This window comes from Euphorbia lathyris, chromosome 2 (genome assembly GCF_963576675.1).
Source record: "Euphorbia lathyris chromosome 2, ddEupLath1.1, whole genome shotgun sequence".
Lineage (NCBI taxonomy): Eukaryota > Viridiplantae > Streptophyta > Magnoliopsida > Malpighiales > Euphorbiaceae > Euphorbia > Euphorbia lathyris.
In genome coordinates, this window is record NC_088911.1 from 65,917,360 (window position 1) to 65,943,464 (window position 26,105).

Sequence of the window (26,105 nt, forward strand, 5' to 3'; positions counted from 1 at the left end):
AATACTCCCTAGGGGTGGCAGTCCATCCAACCCCGAATATCGCTCGCCAAACTGTTGAAATCCAAGCGGAAATCCTGAAAATCATAATTAAGCGTCTGGATATCCGCTCTGTTTTGCTCGCCAACAGCAATGGCCTGCTCCAACCGCTCCTCTAAATCACCAGTATAACCCGGCTGGTAATCCTCATCCTCCTCCTCCTCAAAACTGGACTGCATCAGATTTGCTGAACCTGCACCAGAAGAACTGGCTCCAGCTATTCCTGTACCTGCATTAAAATCTCTATTCCACACACCAGAGTTGTGGATAATACCAGCCCTATGCAGATAAGATTTACTAAGTAGTGAAAATGGAATGCTGGACTTTTGGCCCAACTCCTCAATAAGCCCTTCACAAAAAGCCATGCGTGAAATGATAGAGCCGAAGGGGAATGCAGTCCGCTTAGTGAGGAGGCCCTTGACTGCAAAGGATGTGGGCCATCCTTGCAAGATGGCCCTTTTTCATACACCACAGTAGTAGGAGGTCCATTTCGGTGACCTTATCGGCATCCCTCTGACCACAAAGATTAAATGAGATCCATTTGTGCATTAGACGGTTCATTGGGTTCGTCAGACTCTTATTCATGGCAGTGGATTTACTGTAATGAACCCCTCTAGAAATTTCAGTGAAGTACTCTTTGTGGCATAAATCCTTTTCCCATTTAGTAATATCGGCCTCCTTAAATTTGAAGGTCATGTTAAACGTTTCTTCATCCCAAGCATACTGAGTATTATTAAGATGGAATTCTAAAATTTTGTCCCTTTCATCGTTTGTCTCATATCTAACAGTTGTGTGGAACTCTAAGATATAGAAAGGAGACAGGGGACAACGACATTTATCAATTACATCCCATCCCATATTCCGTAAGAGAGTGTTAACACTCGCTTTTAGCCCATATTTGTCTAACCATTCCCAATCAAAGAAGTGAGGGATCGAACATTGATAATTTTTAATTTTCTTGTACAGTTTACCCTCGTCTTCTAAAAGTAATAGGAAAGGACATGAATACCTTTGTGAAAGCGCACATGGGTGAGGTAGGTTGGCGTTTTGTGTGGGGACAATAGGAGGGCGTCGTGGCTCCTCAACAATTCGGGCACGAACCGATCCTTGAATTGGTTCCAACTCCTCAGGGAGTGAATCTATGCGGCGGCGTAGGCGTCTTCGTGTCGGATCTGCCATTGATATCTACAAAAAAGAAATACAAGCACAAAAATAACAAAAACAACTAAATTCACCTTCTACAATTGAACAAAAACTCCTAAAAATGAAATTAGTGAAAGTCTTGTAGAAAAGCTAATTAGAACAAAAACCAACCAAAATTCAAATTAAACTAGCAAAAATCAACCCCTAAAACAAATATTACCATACAAAATTACAAATGAGTTAGAGTAATTAGCAAAGGAACTCCTAATGCATGCAAATCCCTAAATAAACTAAGTTTCCCCAAAATCAAAATCAAGACCAACAATCAAACTTAAACAAAAATCACAAGAAAATTAAACCAAATATAAACTTACAAACCAAAGGACTTGAAGGAGGAGTATGCAGTCAGATGGAGGAGGGAAGTAGTGATGAAGGTTTGATGGTTTGTAGTGTTTATATAGGTGAAAGATTAGGGATTTGGAAAGGATTAATTGTGGGAAGTTGAGAAGATGGGAGTTATGAATTTATTTGGTTAGGTGGGAGATGAGGAGATGGAAGAAGGAAGAAGGAAGAAGGAAGGAGGTTAGGGTTTGAGAGAGAGAGAGAGAGAGAGAGCAATTGATTTGAGGAGAGAGAGAGTTAATAAATGAGGGAAGGGGGGGTTAAAATAGGGTTTTTAGGGGTTTGGGAGGGGTTGGTTCGGCCAACCCCTCACTGAGCCGCCCAAGTAGAGCCTTGGGCGGCTCGTCTCGTCGAGACACATATATGTCTCGACGAGACACAACGGCAGCGAAAATTACCGCTGTGGTCCCCCAGGGGCGTCTCGTCGAGACATCCCTATATCTCGACGAGACGCCCCCTGTCTCGGTGAGACAAGTTCTTGTCTGCCGAGACAAGGATGGAAGGCCCTAATATATATATATATATATATATATATATATATAGGTGAGATTCAGTGTGACAAGGGGTTAGGGTGTGATAAGGAGCTTATTGTGTGACATAACAAAACTACGTAGTTTTGATTATAATTGAAAAGGACAAGGTGGCAAATTTGTAAATAAAAAGAAAGAGATGATATAGAAAATTGTTTTATTTCTTTTCTTTAAAATACATTTTCCCGACATCTCTAACATCGTTTTTCGAAAATTTTTATACTATTAGACTCGTCTAAATTAGACGGTCATTTTAAGATCCCTGAAGCTTAAGTAAAAAAAATTCCGGTCAAAACGGAATCCGGGTGGACGTTTTCTGGCGAGAAAAAAACTGCCCAGAAAATTATCAAAAAAATCCAGAAAATGTAAAACATTATTCTAAGAAACTTTAATTCTTGGGTCGAAGTGGGATTTCTTACGGTTTAGTCCCAATAAAACTTTTTCCTTAATTTTATCCATTTTACATGCTTCAACAATTTGTTGGGTCAAAACTGTAAGGAATCTCGCTTTGAGCTAAGAATTAAAGTTTCTTAAAATGATGTTTTAAATGTTTTGGAATTTTTTGATAATTTTTTGGGTACGTTTTTTCATCCTACTTACATTGTTCCAAATCAGTATACCATTTGTTCCAACATAATACTTATATTGTTCCAACAGAAAATTGTTTTATTTCTTTTTATTTAAAATACATTTTTCCGACATTTCTAACCTCGTTTTTCGAATTTTTTTATATTATTAGACTCGTCTAAATTAGACGGTCATTTTAAGATCCCTAAAGTTCAAGTAAAAAAAATTCCGGTGAACGGAATCCGGGTGGACGTTTTCTGGCGAGAAAAAACGTATCCAGAAAATTCTCAAAAAATTCTAAAAAATGTAAAACATTATTCTAAGAAACTTTAATTCTTGGGCCGAAGCGGGATTTCTTACGGTTTTGACCCAATAAATTATTGAAGGATGTAAAATGGATAAAATTAAGGAAAACGTTTTATTGGGACTAAAACGTAAAAAATCCTACTTCGACTCAAGAATTGAAGTTTCTCCAAATAATGTTTTACATTTTCTGGAATTGTTTGAGAATTTTCTGGGCACTTTCGGATTTTTTTTATCGGAAAACGCCAATCTAACCGCCAGATTCTGTTGATTTGGGATTAAACCGTAAGGAATCTCATTTTGAATCAAGAATTAAAGTTTCCCAGAATAATATTTTACATTTTCTAAAATTTTTTGAGAATTTTCTGGACATTTTTTTCTCACATAAAAACAGATCGCCGGATTCCATTCACCGGAAATTTTTTTACCCGAGCTTTTGGGATCTTAAAATGACCGTCTAGTTAAGACGAGTCCAACGGTATAAAACTTTTTAAAAAAGAAGGTTGGAAAAATTGGGAAAATGCATTTTAAAGAAAAAAAATAAAACAATTTTCTCTTTCCTTTTATTTACAAATTTGCCACCTCCTTTTGGTTAATTACAAAATTGGTTATTGTTACACAATAAGGCTTGTCACACCATAAGAAATGTGTCACACCTGATCTCTCATATATATATATATATATATATATGAGCAGATTAAAACTAAACTTAATAAAAAAAAAACTAAAAGAAGAAAATAAACTAATGATTCGGAAATCCTAATTAATAAAGAAAAATTAAGGAATAAAATAGTTTGAGAGGTAAATTAAAAGAAAGTAAAAGTAATATTCAGAATTGTACTCATATTTGGGGTGCCTCCCAACAACGCTCACTTTTTAAGTCTTTAGACCTTAAGACTGTCCTTCCCCCTCAGGGTGCTGGTGGTGTTCTTTCTCTCGGGTTAGGCTCATTGTTCGGAGGCAGCTGCCCTGTGGTACGCTCAAAATTCATCTTCACCAGCTGGCTGATCTGAGTCTCTAGGCCCTTGCAAAAGGCCTCGTTATTAGCTAACCTGCCTTCCATAGTACCGAGAATTTTTACCATCGCATCGATCTTCTCCTCCATACCACTCTTGGGTCTCGGCCCTTGGTTTTGGTTTTGGTTCTGGTTCTGCTGAGGTGGTGGAGCTGAGAATCCTGGTGGTCCTAAGGCCGCTTGATTGTTGGACCAACTGAAGCCTGGATGATTTTGCTTCCAAGGGGTGTTGTAGGGTCCAAACTGCTTTATGTAATTGACCTGTTCAAGGATCATCGGGCACTTTACATTCTTGTGCCCGCCACTGCAAACCTCGCACGTTGCCACTACTTCTGGTGTCTTCAGCTGAGCTACTAGGAGGTCCATCTTTTCTGTAAGTGCTGCAATCTGTGGATCAGGTTCTATAGGTGTACTCGGGGCAGCAATAGCAAACACGCCCCTCCTCCGACTTGGCTTCTCAATCTGCCAATGTGGACTTCTCTCGGCCAACTCCTTCACCAAACTATAAGCTTGAGCTGCCGTCTTGTTAAAAAGGTTGCCTCCTGCTGCTGCATCAAGTGAAGCCCTACTAGCAGAAGTAATGCCTGAGTAGAACAGGTCAACAAGATGGTGCACTTCAAATCCGTGGTGGGGGCACCTCCTTAATAGTTTCTGGAATCTCTCCCAGGCCAAATGTAGATTCTCGCTCTCGAACTCCCGGAACGATGTAATGTCGCTCTTGAACTGTGCAGTCTTTGATTGAGGGAAAATTTTTGCCAGAAATGCGACTACTGTGGTTTCCCAATCTGTGAGAGAGCCTGGTGCAAGTGAGCTCAGCCAATCTAAAGCATCATCCTTCAAAGAAAATCGGGACAGCTTCAAAAAAACCTGTTCGGGTGTCACATCCTTATACTTGAAGATGCTGCAGTACTCCATGAACTTGTTAAGGTGTGCGTTGGGGTCTTCATGGTAATCCCCACCAAACTGACCCGAATTCTGGATCATTTGGATCATTGCTGGTTTGATCTCGAAGGAAGCAACGGTGATCTCGGGATCAAGGATACTAGAGTAGGCCTCTTCGCCTTAAGCAGCTCCATGATAGACCGATCAGCCATTGGTCTTCACAACTTTCCTCAGGGATCGCTGTGTTAAAATCCTCGTTGGCTCTCTGTCTAATCAAAGTCGCCTTGCGTTCTTTCCTTAACCTGCGATCAGAGATGTAAATAAGAACAACAGAAGACATTCTTGATTGAAAGTAAAATATAGATAAAAGGGAAGGAGAAAAGAATTCTAAAACCCGTTTGTCTCATTAATTACAATGAAACAAGGTAGATCCTCCACCTGTTGAGCTTGTTCTTCAATCAAATAAAACTAAGCTACAACTAAATTGAAATTAAATATAAAGCTGGAAATAATGTACTGAGAAAGCTAAGAAAAATTAATCATCCCGAAGAACTGAGAGTAGCTTCAACTTATTCTTTCCTATCCTCTTCAACTTCTTCTTTTCTATCCTCTTCAATGTTCTCTTCCATTCACTCCCCCAAGTCTAAATTATCATATATATTCTCTTCCATCCACTCTCCCATCATCTCCGCCCTCAACTCTGCCATCTCCCTCCTATGAGACTCACTCAACTCTGCCCTCAACTTTGCTATCTCTCTCATATGCACATCATTAATCTCCTTCATCTTTCGTATCAACTCCGCGGTCACTTCCTTCTTAAGTTCCACCTTCACCCTTTCAAATTGACCCCACATCATTGCCCTTCTATCTTCTTCATCATTTGCTTGTATGTCCACCCTAACCTCTTCATTCATCTTAGACCTCTTCTCCTTTCTACTTTTCTCATCCTCATCCTCCTCCCCGTCCTCTTCCTCCTTATTCTCCTCATCATCTTCCTCATCATTCTCTAAAACATTTCCTTCCTTATCATGCTTCTCTTCCTGCACCAACTCAAACTCCTTATACGGTTCGAATAACACATTGAGGTCTATGGCTTTTCCATCTAAATAATCCTTGAGTGGCGCATATCATTTGCACTTTTCTTCATCTTCCTCAACCACAAGTTTAGATGTTGGCACGTTGGCTGACTGAAATACACAAAACAAACCACAATCCATAAGCACATATTACTTAAATCTATAGCACATAGAACTTATGTACACAAAACATATATACTTACATTAAAAATGGTTGTTGCTTCTTTAAAAGTTATATTTTTTGAACTTATCCATCTACTTAAACAATGGAGCACGCTCTTCTCTTTCCTCTGACAGAATTTACGAGGCGCACTCCATAGCTCAAGTATCCAAACATATAAAGTATTCAATTAAATTCAATCCAGTTAAAATCTAACATCAAGTAAATTAAATAAATGTACGAAACATACCTGAAAAGCTTGTTCTATTCCAAGTAGCTGATATGGAATGGCCTTCTTCTTCTTCTTCTTCTTCTTCTTCTTCTTCTTCTTCTTTCCTTTGTGGAACTCCCCAACATCTCATTTCTAGTTGGAGCAGATACAGCCCGTGCCATAGTCTTATACGTCTCATCCCAAACATACACACCTCATGGAAACGAGTCAAACAACTTGGGAAAATTAATGAGGTTGATGATATTGTCATCAACCTTGCGAGTTGGATTGGTGGTGAATAGGAGCCTATGTATAATGAGCAATATAGTCATGAAGACCGCATCACCATTGTGTACATTTTCCCAACTTTTGCCTTCGAAGGTCTCATATATTTGTATGTGAGTTAAGCTCGGGCTACATCCGAAGTACATATTCCTCAATCTGTTTGCCTTCGTGTAATGACTCATCTGCTTCAAAATTGGTGCTGGATCACCAAATCTCAACTTAGTGATGAGTCCGAATTCATGTTCAACCATATTGATGTTGAACCACATTTCTCTATGTTTTGGATTTTCAGGTTTAATCTCTCTCGTAAGGACCCCATGGCATAGAGGAATTGACAACGTACACATATCCATGTCCAATAAATGCCCAAAGCATGTTTTCTTCAACATTTCCAATTGCACTGCTGATAATCTTTGCTTCACTTTCTTCATCACCTCATCATCAGCCCTCACTATGAATTGATGCTCTTATATTCAAGGCATAGGGGTACTTGAAAGTGATGCATTTGGTACTATTCTCACTTGATGTCCTCTTCCTCTACTTGGAATCATCCTTAGAATGATCAACCTTCAACAAAAAGTAGTTCAAATTAGTCAAATATTGACAAAATACTACTTCGTAAAATCCATGTTTACTTCGCAGATTTGAAGATATGCAAAGCAAATCTAGTGTATATGTCTTCACATATTCTCAATCTGCGAAGGCAGAAGATAAACTGCAAATTCGCAAATTACTTGTAGCTTCACATTTTTTATAATCTGCAAAACAAAATACTACTCGACACATATGATTTTGCTTCGCATATTGCGAAATCTGCGATGCAAAATATCTTTGCGAAGTAGTATTTTCTGCAAAATGAAGTCATCACAACCATTTTGAACTAGTTCTAAGTTTCATTTCGCAAAATGTAGCTATAAACTTACGAAAAAAACATATCAAAAGCATAAACCCTAACCCAAAATTGCAGAAACATAAAGAACGATAAGAGAGAACCCTAAAACCAAGTGGAAATCGCATAAACAAAGTAGATACATACATTTTTGCCGATTTTTGTAAGAAGAAATGCTGAGATTCAATGGCGCTAGATATTCGCAAAGATTGGGAATGAAACGTTCGCAGGTTCAGGATGAGGAAGAAGAAAAAGAAATTTGGCTAAGTTGTTATATATATATATGAAGGGTATTAATGATTATTTATAATGAAACAGTCTAGATATGTAAGTTGTTTTTAAATGAGTCTAATATGTAAACGAGTCTCTAATTTGGTCCAGTTTTGTAATCTTTCCTGTTTTTTCTTTTGACACACAAACAGTGTTTTAAGCCAAAGGTTGGACATGAATCATGTTATTTTTGGCAAAAGTCTTTCTGTTGTTGCTATTTGGTAAATATAATAGGGCAATTTACATGAAATTCACAAATAGAAAAATAAATACAAATCAATCAAATTTAAAAAATTTATCCATTATCTATCAAATAGGATGAATTTATTATGTAAAATGTCAAGTAATAACTGATTTTGGAAAACGCAAAAGGAGTTACTATAGGTAACTGCCAAATTGAGAAGGCATTATCCTTCTATTGACATGATTAAAATAAAAGTTTGACTTTAGTGTAGATAATTTAAAAAACTTGAATTTCTGTGTAAATGTTCCAATATAATAGGCTTTTAATGCTATTTTTGAACAGCGGCCCATTTGAAGCCTGAACATGAAGTAATGATGTTTATCTGAAGCCCACCATGCCGGGCGCCAACGTTCTCCGTCTTTCTCCCTCAACTCTACATTCCTCTTTCGAGTTTTAGGTCAGTTTTCTTTTTTGTCCGCAAATTCAATTCAATTTCTTAGCTTTATTCTTGTTTCTTCTATTTCTTCCGTGTCTTTCAATTTCTAGGGTTTTTTCTTTTTCTTTATTTGTGGGGTATAGGGTTTTTGTTTACTGAGCCATGGGGGAGTGGCAACAATTTCTTCAATCAATTTTCATCGGTCTTGTATTCTCTTACCTTCTGGCTAAGCTTATCTCAATCGTTGTTTCTTTTAAAGAAGAGAATCTAACCATAGCTCGCGCCTCCGAACCCAATCAAACTCTCCACTCCCCGCAACCAAAATCTAAACCTGACCGTGGCTCGCGCGGCTACGATTTAACTTCCGGCGATGTTAGCACCGTCAATGAGACCGAGTCTGTGACGGCTGAGCAAGGCAGTGTAACGAAAGAAAGCTTAATTGGAAGTGATCAGGATATTGATGATGATGATGATGATGATTGGGAGGGGGTTGAGAGCACAGAATTGGACGAGACATTTAGTGCAGCAACAGCATTCGTGGCTGCTGCTGCTGCTGATCGGCTTTCTCATAAGGTGTCTACGGATTTGCAGTTGCAGCTTTATGCGTTATATAAGATTGCCACCGAGGGACCATGTAGTGCTCCCCCTCCTTCTGCTCTCAAAATGACTGCCCGTTCCAAGTGGTATTTATTTCTCTTTATATATGTCATAAGTTCTTATAGGATTTATCTTTCTTATGGGTTTTCGTTAGCTTACTAGCTTTCCACATTTACATAAAAATTTATAATTTGAAGGTTTGTATGGTAAACCTTTGTTTGTAAGGGAGGGGAATTGATGGAAATGAAAGTTAAAATTTAACTTGTTTGGGAGTTTATGGAATATAAATGAGAGTTAAAAGTTAGCTCCCATTAAAAAGTTTTCATTACTCAGGTTAACTTCCAATTTGGAGGTTAAAGTTCAGAGTTAATGGCAGTAATATTAACTCCCATTTACCTTCATTTACTCTAATGTCTTACATTCCATTACTTCCATTAACATTCTCCAACCTTCTCCCAACAAGGGCTGTAAATTAGGTGAAGTATGATAATGGTCTATCTATGAAATACCTTGTGTTTAGACAGTGTAAGTTAAGTGACGTTTTAATAATGTTATTGTATTTGGTTTGAGAGTAATGTAGGGTAATTTTATATACAAAATTACTTTTATATCAATACAGTAAAATATTTATATTTAACATAGAGTGTTGGAAATAAAATAGAAAGTTGAGGGTAATATAGGAAAAGGAAAATTTCATTACATGGATCCCCTCCAAATGGGGGTGTAACTAAAATCACCTAAATCAATCCCCCATCTACCTTACAGTACCCTACTCTTAACACCTCAAAACACACAAGTACATCCCTATACACTTACCTTACCTTACTTTAAAAAAACCTCAAAATAAACAAGGTGTAAGCATAGTTATTAAAGGCGCGCCTGAGGCGCGCCTATGGCGCATGGCGCACCAGGCGCAGGCCTTAGCGCCATGGCAGCCCCATGGCGAGGCGCAATCGCCATGGCGCGCGCCTGGTGCGCCATTTTGCGCCAAATGCAATTGCCAAAGGCGCACCAAGGCGCGCCTTGGCAGTTAGAGGCAGTTATGGGCAGTTTTTTTATATATCTGGGATGAAGCACATGTTCTATTAACAAAAAGTATTAAAGAGGAGAGAGATTATACGTTTTAAACTAATTAGAAGACGAAGAGACAGAGTCATGAAGAGTTGAAGATGAAACTCTAACATGGGGTTTAGTTGGTAAGGCTGCTGGAGTTGAAGAGATTGCATATAACACTAGAAGAGTAGGAAAAAAGGCTAAAGTATCATCTTCCAAGGATCGAGGAAAAGCCCATGTAGTTGTTCGAGATGAGGAGGAAGAAGAAACTGAGTTTGTTGATGAGGATGAAGAGGATCAGTTTGATGATGACGCTTTAGATGAGGAGTGTGATAGTGATGATGAGGAGTGATGGATTTGGAGAGTTTTGATTAGGAGTAGAACTTAGGAATTAGTATTCAACTTTAAAGTTTGCTAATATGGGGTTTATTTTGCATTTTAAATTTATTTATGCTTAAGTATTTTCATGATTTAGTATTCATTGCATTTTTATGTTAGTTTAATAGTTTTATAATTTTTATTTTTGTCGGTGCGCCTTGTCTCGCTATGGCGCGCGCCATCGCCGTGCGCCATGCGCCAAGGCTCCAGGACCCTTTGCGCCTTAGTGCGCCATGCGCCTTTAATAACTATGGGTGTAAGAGTTGGTGAATTAGGATTTTTTTTTCTTTCCCTTTTACTATATTTGATTGAGGTTTTAATGGTGCTTACTTTGGAGTTTTTCAGCTTTAAGCTGATAAGTACTTCAATTCTACATGTACAACTACCACTAATTCAGTGGATTCATATTATTTTCTATATTTGGTGGGTTCAAGTGGTTACTATTGCTATTCTACATATATATGTATCGTTAGAGGATTCATTCATTTCTCTGTTTCATTGCCTGTCTGATTAAAGTGGGAGTTGTGATGGATGTAGTTGGAATTTACTGAAGGCTGACTTTAAATCTATTCCCTTCGTACTCGATCATTGATTTATTATTTCTTAACCATTCTATAACTTATGATTTTTCCAGTTCTTTGATGGACTTATCTGTGAGACTCAATGGTGATTTGTAAGAGATCACCCTGACTCCCTATTTCTGACTTTTAAAGGTCGATTGATTCTTTTATTGAAAAGTTGTTGCCTCTTATAGTAGACTTGAAGGCATTACTATAGGAAATAGTTCTTACTTTATTAAAATTACTAGCATATCCTTCCGTAAAATAAAACACTACTGCCTAACTAATACAAAAGTAATCATTACCATCTACATAAAAAACATTACTGCCTAAATAGGATAATACTACCTAAGCAAATATAATAAACGTTTCTGCGTAAATAATAGGAAAACTATTTGCTTAATTTTATCTCTTTGGATGGTGTTGCCCCTCCTGGACTAAGAGCTTGTCTGTAAGCTCAAATTTAGGAAGGATTTTCACCTCTATCATCCTTTGTCATCCTCTAGTTCGTCCATCAAAATGACGAAGAGTTTCTTGCTTATGTCCTGGTGAGTAAAGTTCATCACTATTCACAATTAAAATATTGTCCTTTCTCCCTTCTTTCAGACATCTCAGCCTTGGACAAACGGCTTATAGGTGGAGCAGTACTAACATTGCTTTCCAGGCTTGGTGCCGATTTTTAATTGTTTTACCTATCTTCTTAGTTGGCTGTTGAAATTGGAGTGATTACGGGTGGTTTTGAAGTTGTCCATGCTACTAGAGGTTGCCCAGTACTGACACTCCCTCTGTCGAGTTGCATTTTCCTTTTGAAACCTGGCAAATTCATTGCAGTGGCTAGGTTAGGAGGATTTTGCTTCTCCACATCCACCCTTAGAGTCCCTCCAATCCTGCCGTGATCATATCAACATGTTGATCTGTCCGAACCAATATAGCCCTTGCTAAAAGGGTCTGGAACTGCCGCTGATATTTCTCAACTCTGCATGTTTTTTTAAATTAATGATTTGGAACTAGTGAGAGGAGAGTCAAATCTGAGGAGGCACTAATTTTTAAATTGGCTCCATCCGAACCCAAGTTTTTCTTGCTCCAGTCAGTTAAACCAGAGTCGTGCCTTTTCTGTCTTGTGAAAAGCGGCTACCACTGCCTTATCTTTTTCTTTGGTTCGTTGGTTGATGAAGATTGTTCACACCAATATAACCTTCCGAGGGGATCCCTATCCCGTTATAGGAAGGAAAAGTCAACCCGCTTAATTTAGGGATGAGTGTTGTGCTGTGGGTAGGAGTTCATTTCCCTCCAGATGATTCCATCGAATTTGGAAATGTACTATTATTATTCACCCATCCATCCTTGTTGTCCTTGCCCTGGGAGTATGTTCGTATAAGGTGACAAATTCCTTAATTTCATCCTTAATCTTGTTGTCAGATACAACAAAGTTAGCAAAGTTATGCTCTGGGTCAAGCACCTTAGCTGTCAATTGTTCGATCCCTCCCATGATGACCGGCTCTGATACCAATTTGTTATGGGCCTGCGCATAGGATCTCATCACAACTCTATTCATAGAATCACAGGAAAATCCTCTTGTTTTTCCTCTTCTTCAAAGGACCTATCTTTGAGACTCAATGGCGGTGATTTGTAAGAGATCACCCTAACTCCCTAATCTTGACATTTATTAAAGATATGATTCTTTTATTGAAGTTGTTCCCTTTTATACTAGATTTGAAAACAATACAATAGGAAAGAGTTCTTACTTAGGAAAACTACCACTTAGGAAAAATACTAGCATGTCTTCTCCTAAAATTAAATACTACTGCCTAACTGATAGGGAAGTAAACATTACCATCTAAGTAAATGAAGCATTACTCCTATATAAGATAATACCATAGTTGTTAAGGGCGCAAGGCGCACTAAGGCTCCAAGGGGTCCTGGAGCCTATGCTCAAGGCGAGGCGCATAAAATAAAACAAAATATATACTTTTTTACTAGCTAAGCATAAAAAAAAACTTATAATCACACACACGAAGCAAATCCTTAAGAAAAACACTTATGACCACAAAAACAAAGCAAACCCACATAAAAACACAATACTAAATCATAAATGTCAAAAACACCAAATTAAGTTCATGCTTCATTGAGACACTAACATATACTTAAAGTCTTAACCTAAAATACCTAACTATAACTAATGCTACTAAACTAATAACCATTCATTGGCAATAAAAAAGAACACACACAACAAAAACTAATAATCATCATCATCAAGATCATCAATCTGTTTCTTCACTCTCTGTCTGTGGAAGTTTGTTTTTGCCTGGAGTGGAGGATACTTCTTTCTTCTCCTAATCTTTCTCTATTTTATATATATTTAATTATGACTGAGACTCTTGATATTCTTATTGAAATTAAGGGTTGAGATTAATCTTATTTAAGTTAGATCAGTGGTTGAGATTAATCAAACAGTTATTTTAGAGAAAACTGTAAAAATAAAAATAAAAACCTAAGTAAAAATGCCAGGTGCACCAGGCTCCCTGGCGTGAGCGAGGCGCACAAGGCGAGAGCCTTTTGTACAGAGCCTCATTTTCTAGGTTCAAGGCTCAAGACCCTGAGCCTGAGGCGCGCCTTTAACAACTATGCATAATACTACCTAAAAATATATAATAGAACGTTTCTGCCTAAATAATTCGAAAGTTATCGATGAATTTTATCTTTTTGGATGGTGTTTCATAACCTCTCATATATGAGAAATATGATTATGGTGTCGTTTGAAATTGGGACTCTTGACTCCGTTCCAAGTTCACATCTTTCTTTATTTTTTGAGTTTCAGGGAGCTGTAGGTGAATGTTTCTCTTCATAGAGTAACACTCATTACTGTTCATCGTTTTTGTCCACTTTATATAAACTGCATGCCATATGAATTGACTGGTTGCTTATTATATTTTAATCTTTTTGAATACTGTATGCAATACTAGGCAAGCATGGCAGAAATTGGGTGCTATGCCTCCGGAAGATGCAATGCAGAAGTACATTGATATTGTCACTGAGTTGTATCCTACATGGGCTTCTGGTTCAGCGAAGGTGACTTTTAATTTTCCTGTTTCACTACTTTTACTTTTGTTTATTCTAGATGTACTTGCTCTGACTTACATTATCTTATTTCCCTTTTTTTGGCTTACTCATGGATGGTAAGAAAAGGAAAGATGGGCATGATACACAAAATACAGATGCCAAAGGACCTATGGGGCCTGTTTTCAGCACTCATGTTTTTGAGGAGGAAGCTGGAAATGAATTGTAAGGTTCTTTTAACTTCTATCCATGAAAAAGAGTTCTAATAATTTCAACATGTTGAGGATTCTTTCTGATTTGAATCAATTTCTTTTGGCACTCTTAAACAGTTGTATTTAGAAGCGACTATATGATTTTGCTTTACTTATTTTATTTGCTAAATTCAGTGACAATCCATGATTGCCTGTTGTACTTCCGCATTTTATCCATTGTTGAATTAACTTTGTGCATGTGATGGGGTTTGTTTACTCTGTAGCTAGAAAGGTAGTGATGGGGTTGGTTTGTATAACAACGGTTTCTTCCGCATCTTATCCATCCTTGAATACTTGTATGTATGATAGGATGCGGGAGTATGTGCAACTTAAAAAAGTTGCCACTTGCAATCTTGTTGCTAAAAGCGTTAGGCACCCTTAAGGCGTTGAGACCTCCAATCATCTTCGGTGCTAGGATGTGTGTGTACATATATATATAGGGTGAATTACACCCATGGCCACTCAATTTTGCCCTTACTAACATTATGGCATTGGCTACTTAACTTCAAAACCTGACATTAAAGTCACTCAACTTTGCTTTTACTAACATCATGCCCCCTTATGAAACTAAATGACGGTTGATGACCTCAAATGAAAAAGTTCAATAATTAAAGTTGTTTAGAACCACATTACCGTGGAAAACGCTTTTGATTTTCCAAATCACCATATGTGAAGCTTTTTCTCTCTAAACAATCACTTTCTCTCTCCTAACCAAACAATACCAAACAGTTCAAGAAAAAGTTGGGGTAAATTACACCCATGGCTACTCATCTTTGCTCATTTTGACATTATGTGACTAAGCTTCAAAACATAACATAAAAGTAACTGAACTTTACACTTCTTAACATAAAAGCCACTATTGCCGTTGACCATGTATTATGCCATTTGACTCCTTAACCTGTAAGCCCTCTCTAATCTCTCCTCTCTTTTTCTACAGAGAGGGCAATTTAACTCTATTGATCACTTTGTCACTTTTTGGGAATATTTTTGAACTGGAACATCTAACTGTTCTCTCTATGGGGTTCAACAGGCTCACGAGTTCCATTCCAATTGCTTTCTCAAAACTTGAAATGCTTTCAGAATTAGACTTGAATAGCAACATGCCATTCTCATCCACTCATGTCTCTCGATCTCTCACATAATCAACTCTTAGGGTCAATTTTTAGATTTCATGGAAGGCATGAGAAATATGTAGATATTTCTCAACTTGTCACGTAACTCGTTAAGGGGAAATATTCAGCTCAATTGGGAATTTTGCAAGCCGTACAAGTCATTGATCTCTCATACAATAATCTTTCAGAAATCATTCCTAGAGCACTTAGAGGATGCAGAAATTGTTCTCTCTTGATCTTCAGGAAACAAGTTACTAGGTCTGATTCCAAACATAAACGGGAACTCACATGCATCAGCATATTTCTCAGAGGTTTCTTCAGCAGCGATTCTGTCAAAAGGGCCTGTCGAGAATCATACAAATGGAGGGAATTCCCCACCGATCAGGTAGCCGTTTTCAACATTAAGAACATAGATTTCTCTTCAGTATGGTCTCCGAGATCCTGTTCCACTTATCTGTTAATGCATCATGAATATGCGATCCATTCGAAAGAATGAAAAAAACCCAAAGACACATGAGTTGTAATTTGAAAAAGAAAAGAAAAAGAGATAAATAAAGGGGAGAGAAAGGATTACAGGTTAAAAAATGAGTCAAATGTCATAATACATGTTCAACGTTAATAGTGGCTTTTATATTAAAAAGTGCAAAGTTCAGTTACTTTTATGTTACGTTTTGAAGTTTAGTGGCGTAAAGTTAAAATGAGAAAAGTCCAATAATTTAGCAATTAAAGTTGCTTAGGATATTATTTCCATAAGCTCTACAATGGAGGGTTACTTGCTATTAGACCGGTTAAGGTTGAGTGACTTTTATGTTAGTATAAGGCGAAGTTGAGTGACTTTTATGTCAGATTTTTGGGGTTGAGTGGCCATAATGTTATTAAGCGCAAAGTTGAGTGGCCATGGGTGTAATTTACATATAAAAATGGCATCAAAGTTTCAAAATAATAATTTAATCATATAAGTTATAATCAATTCATCATATTCAAGTTAAAGACCTAAAAAAAGCAACTGAAATAAAAAAGAGCAGAATCCCCCCAAAAAAACATATAATATAAATTTGTCTAATTTAAATTCTAGGTTCTAGTCATTTTCTAATTTTGTCAAAGTAGGAGATGTATGAGAAAACGAACACCACAAGTGGAGACTAAGATTAAGTGGTGGAAATTGCAAGGGGAGAATCAACAAAAATTTGTGGATGAGATGGTCAAAAAAGATATTTGGACTTGTAATATGGATTTAGATATAGATTCGATATGGACTAAGATGGAGCATAGTATAAGGGAAGTAGCGAAGGAAGTTCTAGGGGAATCTAAAGGTAGCATGCCACCGGGTAAGGACACATCTTGGTGGATAGAAGAAGTACGACAAGCAGTAAAGAGTAAGCGAGAATCCTATAAAATATTAGGGAAGTGCAGGAGTGATGAGAACTACGAAAAGTACAACGAGGCTAAAAGGGAAGTAAAGAAGGTCATACGAGATGCTAGAGCAAAGGTGAATCGAGATCTGTACACAAGATTGGATACAAAGGAAGGGGAAAGAGACATATATAGAATTGCTCGGATGAGAAATAGGAAGACACGAGATCTCGGAAAAGTTAAATGTGTGAAGGATGTGGACCAAAAAGTCCTAGTTGGAGATAAGGATTTCAAGGAACGATGGAGGTCCTATTTTGATAACTTATTTAATGGAGATCGCGGACAAGAGGTTGGAGATATAAGTATCCCTCACGATATGATAAATCGTGAATGCATACGGAGAATTCAAAAGAGTGAAGTCAAAATGGCATTAAATAAGATGAGATTGAAGAAAGCAGTAGGACCTGATGGCATCCCTATTGAGATTTGGAGATGTTTGGGAGAGAGAGGAATCGAATGGTTGACGACGTTCTTCAACAAAATTTGGAGAAACAATAAGATGCCATCCGAATGGAGGAAAAGTATCCTAATCCCGTTGTATAAGAACAAAGGCGATGTCCAAGATTGTGCCAACTATCGAGGAATCAAATTAATGAGGCACACTATGAAACTGTGGGAGCGAGTGATCGAACAAAGGCTAAGGAGGACGGTGAAGATCTCGGAAAACCAGTTTGGCTTTATGCCAGGAAGATCAACTATGGAAGCCATCCACCTAATGAGAGACGATTAATGGAGCACTATCGAAATAAGAAGAAAGACTTGCATATAGTTTTCATTGACTTGGAGAAGGCATAAGGTACCAAGGGAAGTACTTTGGTGGGCCCTAGTAAGGAAAGACATTTCGCGGAAATATGTTGACATCATAAAGGACATGTATGAGGGAGCATGCACGAGTGTACGCACCAGTGTTGGGAAGACGGAAGAGTTCCCTATTACGATTGGAGTGCATCAAGGTTCTGCACTAAGCCCGTTCTGTTTGCCATCGTTATGGATGAACTAACGAGTTCACTTCAAGATGGTATACCATGGTGCATGTTGTTTGCGGATGATATTGTGTTGGTTGATGAGACGAAAGAAGGCGTGGAGAGGAAGTTGGAACTATGGAGACAAACTTTAGAATCTAGAGGCTTTAAGCTGAGCCGAAGTAAGACAGAATATTTGGAGTGTAAGTTTAGCGACGATAGGAGTAGGGAGGCAGGGACAATCACCCTAGATGGGAGAGTTGTTCAGGCATCGGATTGCTTTCGGTATTTAGGATCTATTATCCAAACGGATGGAGAAGTAGATGGAGATGTTGCTCATAGGATTAAATCTGGTTGGGCGAAGTGGAAGAGTGCTACGGGTTTCCTTTGTGACCCCGGCATGCCAAATAGATTGAAGGGAAAATTCTACCGCACGGCAATCGGACCAGCACTGTTATATGGTACAGAGTGTTGGGCAGTGAAACACTGTCACACTCATAAGATGTCGGTGGCGGAGATGCGTATGTTGAGATGGATGTGTGGTCATACGAGAAAGGATCGGGTGAGTAACGAAATAATTAGGACAAAAGTAGGGGTTACATCTATTGAGAATAAAATGAGGGAAAACCGACTAAGGTGGTTTGGCCATGTAAGACGAAGAGCGCTTGATGCGCCGGTTAGGAGAGCTGAAGAGTGGCAAAGGGATGTAGTAGTGAGGGGTAGGGGAAGACCTAAGCAAACTTGGAGGAGGGTGATCGAGAGTGATATGAGTGTATTGGGGATTGAGGAAAATATGGTAGTGGATAGGAAAGAGTGGAGGGAGAGAATTTGTGCCGCTGACACGACTTGATTTCACGGTTTTATATGATGGTTCATGTTAGCCGACCCCGAATCATTTCGGGACTAAGGCTTTGTTGTTGTTGTTGTATAGTCATCATCATCATCATTTAAGCTATGATTTCCCCCATCACTGGATATAGTCCTTGGTCCCTTGTTCTGGTTCATATGAGTCAATGTTCTAATGCTTAGAACAATAGGTTGAAACCTATGTTGCGCAGAAATGGAAACCGGGAACGTTATTTCCAACAAAAATTAGCTAGGAAACGGTAATGGAAATGAAACGCAGAAACGCTACTGAAGAAGAGGCGCAACATAGGTTGAATCCTTAACATTTGATCTAGTGAATGAATGCAGTTCTCCAAACCCAAATGCTCTAGCAACTTCATCTTATCTCAAGTGTAATAATGTAAGCATGGTATGGGTCTTGTTGGTATGGGGTCTGCTAGGTATGGGTCTCCTCTCACATGTATATATATGTGTGTATTTATACAAGTTAAAATATTTCAATGTGGTATCTTAGTCTATATGCTATATCCCATGGATTCCTCTCTATTGCCATGGTCTGCCACATCAAGCTATTATCTTCAAAAAGCAATCCATCTTCTGCACTTGTTCCATTGTCCATATTAGCTCTATTTCACCAAACAACCACTCATTCCATTGGGATCATTGTCGACAATTAAAGTTCTAGTCTCGATGACATTTTGCATGCCAAAATCATAGTTATCAAAGTCGCAAGGCGCACTAAGGTGGTAGGGGTCCTGTAGCCTAGGTGCAGGGGCGTGCCTGAGCAACGCAAGGCGCACTAAAGAAAAATAATATATAAAATCATAAAAAAACAACAATTTACATTTCTAAATACAATAAATAGTCAAATGGTAAATCATACCCGTTTGTCCAACATCTTAATCACAAATTCTAGCATGAAATAAATTTGAAATTTGAAAGTAACTATTAATTCTTCCATAATCATAATTCATAATAATAGATTCCAAATGTAAACACTGAAGTTCAACCAAATCCCAAGTTAAATTAATTAATAGTTTAATAACTACTTTTCATCAAGACTGAAGTCTCGTTAGTCCATCATCATCTCCAACATCAAATCTATCTTCAGGGTTCTCATCCTCTTCATCTTCAAGGTACTTATTTACAGAGCCTAATTCTTCTTCCTCCTTATCTCTAAGAGCTGTAAGAGTTCTTTCCTGAAAACCAGTAGATGGTGCTTTAGCCTTCTCCTTTGGTTAAGGCCTAGCACTTGAAGTAGAGGTATTCATGATATTTTTTCCTACTTTAATATGATAAGCACTTTCTTCAACCCTAAATGATATAGATAGGGTAGGATTGAGTTTGAAAACAAACACTTCTTAACTTGGAACCCTAAAAAAACTGTCTTGTAAAATTGCGCCTAGGTGCGCCTCCAGCAAGGCGCTAGACTCACAAAGGCGCACCTCTTGAACATAGACTGCCTTTTGACTTCTCAGGCGACATACCTGGAGCATTGTGCCTTTTGGGCCTGAGGCGCGCTCATTGTCTTGAAAAGCGCAAGGCTCAGATGCCCACCCGAGCGACACAAGGCACACACACACAAAAAAAAAGAACATATAAAATTATAAACAATGGCACTTTACCTAGGCCTAGCACTTGAACTAGAGGTGCTCATAACATTTTTTCCTACTACTAGTATGATAAGCATTTCCTTCAGCTCCAACAGTCCTACTAACATAAGCCCATGTTAAATTTTCATTTGGGAACACTAGCTTATCTTCATCCGACCCCTCTCCATCCAATCTACCCATCAACCATTCATTGGCATCGTCTATATCTTTCTTTTTCATAGACTCCACGAACTTCAAGGGAGAAGAAGAAGCTGCTACATTTTGCGTTTTTTCCTTCAGGGTCGCAGCTGCTGCTCTTTTATTTCTTTCTTTTTGTAATTTAGTCTGAGCCCTTGATCCTAAAGATTTCCTATGGCTATGATTAAAAGTTGAAAAAACCCTAAAACACCTTCAAAACCCCTTAAAACAACGCCTGGAGAGCCTAGGCGCGCCTTGTTGACATCGCCTGCCTGAGACCTACTGAGGCCCTAACCTCTGTGCCTTGAGTTGGGCGTGCCTTCTATAACTATAGCCAAATTGACCCTTGAGGGTTTAGTTGTCCTGACATGAATAAGATCATGCAATCTCTGATACACTAATCTTTTTTTTAGTATGAATCTGTTTACACATGATTTCAAAATAGAAATAAATTAGAAGATTGTGATACATAGATGTACATATTGTTAATTGTTAATGTAAAGTTTCCTTGCATGCTCAATTCTGCTGATTATGTTCACAACCAGCAGCACTATACGTTAAACTCAAAATTTTGATGTCAATTTTTGAAATTAGAATTTCTTTTTTGAGAAGTACCACCAATTATTTGTTCCCTTTGAAACTTATTGAGTTTTTCTTTTTCCTATATAATTTTTTGTGAACAGACATTATATGAAAGGTTTCTTCATCTTGTGTTTGTGCTGAGGCACCATGCCCAGGTTTGTGAGGTTCTCCTGCCTCACCTGACATTTCTTGGGCACCTAGGCAAGTGCCTCTAGTGCTTTTGACAACAGTGCTAGCAGTGCATTTTTCTAAATGCTCAAGTCAACATGGAATGTCTAATTTGTGTGATTTCATTTTATTATTGGTAACGGATACTATGATCATAAGCGATCATCTAAATGCTCAACATGAAAAATGTTTTCTCACTGTGTTACACGATATGGGATGTTCTAATCCATACAGCCTATTAGTGGGATGTTCTAATCCATACAAGATATGGGATGTCTAAGTTGTGTGATACTGAATGTTTTCTCACTGATGTTTCATTAGGAAAATGGAAGCTATTCATGCGTTTGCCAGAGAAGGAGATGTTAAGAATTTGCTCAAATGTATAGAAAGTGGTGTTTCTGTGAACTTGAAAGGTTAGTCCTGTTCTTTTTTTCTTTTTCATTCTTATGTTCAATTTTTTTTGCAATATATTGTAATGTCTTACCATTCCATTGAAACGTTGAATATGCCTGTCTAATTGAATATTGCTTCTCATCTTGATTCTTGAGGTGCTATCTTACTGATCCAATAAGTCAAATTATACTTTAAACTTTTACTAAACCATTCAGCATCTGAACTTTCACATTGGGTAGCATGAAATCTTAAGCATAAACTACGAAGCTTGGGAAGGTTATTGAAGTTTGGTTTAAATGATCAAGGTGGTCAATTACTTGGAAAAGTAATGTATTAGATTTGACTATTTGAGATGCTAAATGCCGACCAATTGAACTGAGTTTATCTCTCCTGATACAGATGCAGTTTGGTAAAGCTAAAACATAAGAGCTACTGTGTTAGGTATTGAATTTTAAGTGTTAAATGCTATAAATGCTGAAATTGTTAATGATAAGGTTTTTTTGGTAAAAATAGAAAATAAATTATTGGACTTGGGATATAAAGTCACTTCAAAGAAATAAAAGTGATAATATTTACTTATTTAGATGTTTCAAGGGTGTAGAAGTTACTTAAACACAATTTTAATATATTATTTTTGATAATTCTTAGTTCAAAATTCAAAGTTGAATATTTTGATTTATAAGATTAAATGAATTATTAGGGGGGCATTTGGTTTGGGGGTTTCAGGAAAGGGTAAGGGAAAGGGGAGGTTTCATTCCCTTTGTTGGTGTTTGTTTTGCTAATTTAATGATTCCCTTTACCTTTTTTTAGTTTTGGGTTTACCCTAACTCCTCTAATCTCATTCCCCAATCCCCCCTAAGGTTTTCTATTCCCTTTCCCCCTCTCTTTCTAACTTAAACTTCTACACTCCTTATACAATTCTACTTACTCTCTATTTTACTTTTTTATTTTTATTTTGGTCTCCATATTTTTTTATTTTTACATTTCTTTATCTTTGGATTAATTTCATTTTCATTATATATTTTTAATTTTTTTACTCAAAAAACATTTTTGACTAAATTTTACCTTTTTATTTTTGTTTAATCCTTGTATTTATTTATTTATATTTTTTATCACTAGATTAATTTCACTTTTGATAGTTATACTTATTTATTTTTACCTTTTTACCCTGAAAAATAATTTTGACCAATTTTTTTCTTTTATCATATTATTCCGTTTTAATATTTATTTTTAATTATTTTAAAATAATTATTTTCTTTTTAAATATAATGTTTATGCATTTTCTTTGATTGATTTTATTTCAGTTTCCTCTATTTCATTATCTTTTGATTTTAATTCTTATATTTTATTAATAGAGGCACATGTATGTATAAAAATTGTTGTCAAAGATTTTCTTGGTGAAAAGGACAATGAAGATGCTTAAACTCTTTTCAGTGATAAAGTATTATGCTTAGAAGAATATTGACTTTTGTTTTTGTTTTTTTTAGTTTGTATGAACTTTGTTAAGTTTAAATTTTAACTTTTATGAACTTTATGTTATTATCAATAAGGGTAGCAAGTGAGTGACGTTTTGGATTGTTTGGGATTATATATGAAGTTATTTCACGTTTTATGGAAACTATAGTAAAAGAGTTGATTTTTTTTTTTTATTATATATGAAGTTAAAAAAATAGTTTCGATTCCCTATTTGAACCAAACATCCAAAAAGGGAATGGGGTGGAATTGCATTCCCTTTCCTAAACATATCCAAACACATAGAGGAATTAATGCTTATTCCTTTCCTTTCCTTTAGTTTCCTTTTCTTGATTGCTTTTCCCTTACCCCTTGTGAACCAAACGCCCCCTAGGTGTTTGGTTCATGGAATGGAATGGAATAGATTATTACCAAGGAATAGAATACGTACTATTTAGAAATAAGGATTCTCTAGGAATAGCTATTCTATTCCTAGTCTATTACATGAACCAAACAACACCTTAATGTGATTGATACTTTCAGGTTGTGTTCTGAAAATGATTCTGAAACTAAACGAGGTTATTAAATAACCCCTAAATTTGAGTTCCTATTTATTAATATTATTTGAAAATCCCATAAATTATAGCCTGTGTTTGGATTTGGTAGGGAAGATCTGCTATCAATAGAAAATAGTGAAATTTGTTCCTTTCAGATTTCCTATTGTAATGTATTATTCCCCAATCTGATGAGATATTTTCTAGCCATGAAACTTGGTAAATCCTTTGTTCTAATTCTTCTAACTATCTGTTGAATTGCCCACAAAGTTTGCTTAATGAACTCCAGTTCGAAAACTAGGTTTTACTTCATCACACACTGCATTGCTCAAGTGTTCTGCACACAATGAAGATATATGTGTTCTCTCTCATCTTGAAGTTGACGTACCATCTTGTTTACTAAACATGAGCTTCAAGAAAAGTTATATATAGAAATTAAATTAAAAATATTAATAATAATAAAGTCTATCAAGTATATTAATATAATATATATATATATATATATATAACACTAGAATATTATTAAAAAATATTTTAATTTTATGTTTCTAATAGTTAGAATATTATATATTGTACCATAATATAACAATAAAAGTACTTTTTTGTAACATGCGTTTGCTCAACTACACTAAGGATTGGAATTGACTTCCAAACTACCCATTTATTATCATTGGCTTATTGCAGACAGCGAGGGTCGGGCCCCTTTACATTGGGCTGTAGATCGCGGCCATCTTAATGTCGTGGAAGTTCTTGTTGGAAGTATTTGTGACGTAAATGCTAAGGTACTATTTTTTGTTATAATCCTTCTTTTCAGCTTTCTTTCAATACAAAATGAGGAATGATATCTGTCTTAGGGGGTTTACAATGAATTAATTTGTAGTGTTGGGTTACACTCCAACCCTACCCCATTAAAACAAACAACTCATGAGTTGGTTGTTAAAACCAATCCAACCCATCAAATACTCAATTGGAATGGGTTAGGTTGGGTTGGTTTTTAATTCAGATGTTCGTACGCTTTTTTTTCTTCTCCTTTTTTACTTTTAATTTGGAATTTTTTTTTATTACAATATTATTTTAATTCATATCTTAAATTAAGATAACAGTAAATTTTTTTGTAATTTAGGCCCTGTTTCTTGTTGGACCCAACTAAAACATAATAAACAAGTTGGATAAAGGGATAGTCGATTTGACTGGTTTAACTCATTTGTGAAACAACGAAAAAAATACCCCTAACATTGACGGTCAAGAACAATTTTACCCTGAAGTCTAAAATGGTGCCATTTTACCCTTAACATTGGCAGCCAAGTACAATTTGACAACTCACTTTAGCAACCTGGGCCAATTTTAGACATCATTGTAAAACACAAATATTTTGTTCATTATTATGCATGAGTTACATATCAGTTAAATCTATAAAAACACCATAAAAATGTACAAAACAGAAAATTAATTTGTTTTAAAGACTTAAAATCACGAATTAGACTTTTATTTTTTAAGTTTTGATTTTTTTTTTTTTTTTATATAGATTTAGACAAATTGAAATGTAAATTGATCATTGTAAGTCCAGGAGGTGAATGAGTCGCTTTAAACAAATCCAAGTAGTTAATAGGTTATTTTAGGCAAGTTGAAAGGGCTAACGCTTTGTAAGTTTTTGGGACAAGTTGAGGGGGTCTTGATAATAAATATATATGGATGGGTTGGATTGTGTGTTGGGTTAAATTTTGTAGACGGTTGAATTTAAACTGGGGTGTATATATTTTGTTAAATCTGAATCTGTGTTTGATGCAAATTGGTATTTCCTTGTTGGAAGGATAATGAAGGGCAAACGGCTTTGCATTATGCTGCGGTCTGTGAGAGAGAAGCCATTGCCGAATTGCTGATTAAGCAAAACGCTGATGTGACTGTGAAAGACAATGATGGTAAGTCAGTTAATGAAGTTTGCGAGGTGAAGTGGGCTTGCCTGCAGCATGCATCAAGTTAATGGTTATAGTATAGTATAGATAGTATAATGTTGTTTCTTAATTCAAGTCTTAGGGATAGTGATCTTGTAATTTCTCTTTTGATATGACCCATGCATTGCTAGAGTTATTTAGAGTTTAATGACATTATTAGCAGGGAAGCTTTTTAATTTTGGTTCACAAAATCAAATTCTAAAAATAATATAAACAATTCTTTCTCATTCAATTTTTTTTTTTAAAATTTGCGCACAATGTGCTTACATTAAACAAGAAAGAAAAATCCCCACCAGACCCGGATGTGATTCGAACCCATGACCTCCCAAGGCATAGGTAAGCTCTCAACCACTAGGCTAAGAGCTTCACCACTCTTTCTCATTCATTTACGACTACCAATACTTTTTATATTAGCTTATTATTTCTGCTTTTATTATTAAAATTATTATTATATATTGTCATTTTTATTTACAATCAATAACAAGTTATTAATAAAAAATGAAATATCTTAATTTTGAATAACTTTATAGTCTATATTTCAAATTAATATATATATTATTGATAAATCAAATTAAGATTAATTAAATAAATATACA

The 26,105-nt window shown here is 36.5% G+C and overlaps 1 protein-coding gene across 2 annotated transcripts; it reads left to right on the forward strand.

Annotated features, from left to right (window-relative positions):
• The first annotated feature begins 8,298 nt into the window (after positions 1-8,298).
• Positions 8,299-25,741, forward strand: LOC136218503 (acyl-CoA-binding domain-containing protein 1). Of its 2 annotated transcripts, XM_066005406.1 has the most exons (7): positions 8,299-8,410; positions 8,533-9,072; positions 13,941-14,046; positions 14,159-14,259; positions 21,480-21,571; positions 24,242-24,339; positions 25,368-25,741. In XM_066005406.1, the coding sequence occupies exons 2-7, from the start codon at positions 8,552-8,554 to the stop codon at positions 25,536-25,538; spliced, it is 1,089 nt and encodes a 362-aa protein (XP_065861478.1). In that variant the 5' UTR covers positions 8,299-8,410; positions 8,533-8,551; the 3' UTR covers positions 25,539-25,741. The 2 variants fall into 2 exon arrangements, with proteins under 2 accessions (XP_065861478.1, XP_065861477.1); XM_066005405.1 differs by lacking the exon at positions 8,299-8,410 and having other exon boundaries at positions 8,417-9,072.
• The last annotated feature ends 364 nt before the right edge of the window (positions 25,742-26,105 follow it).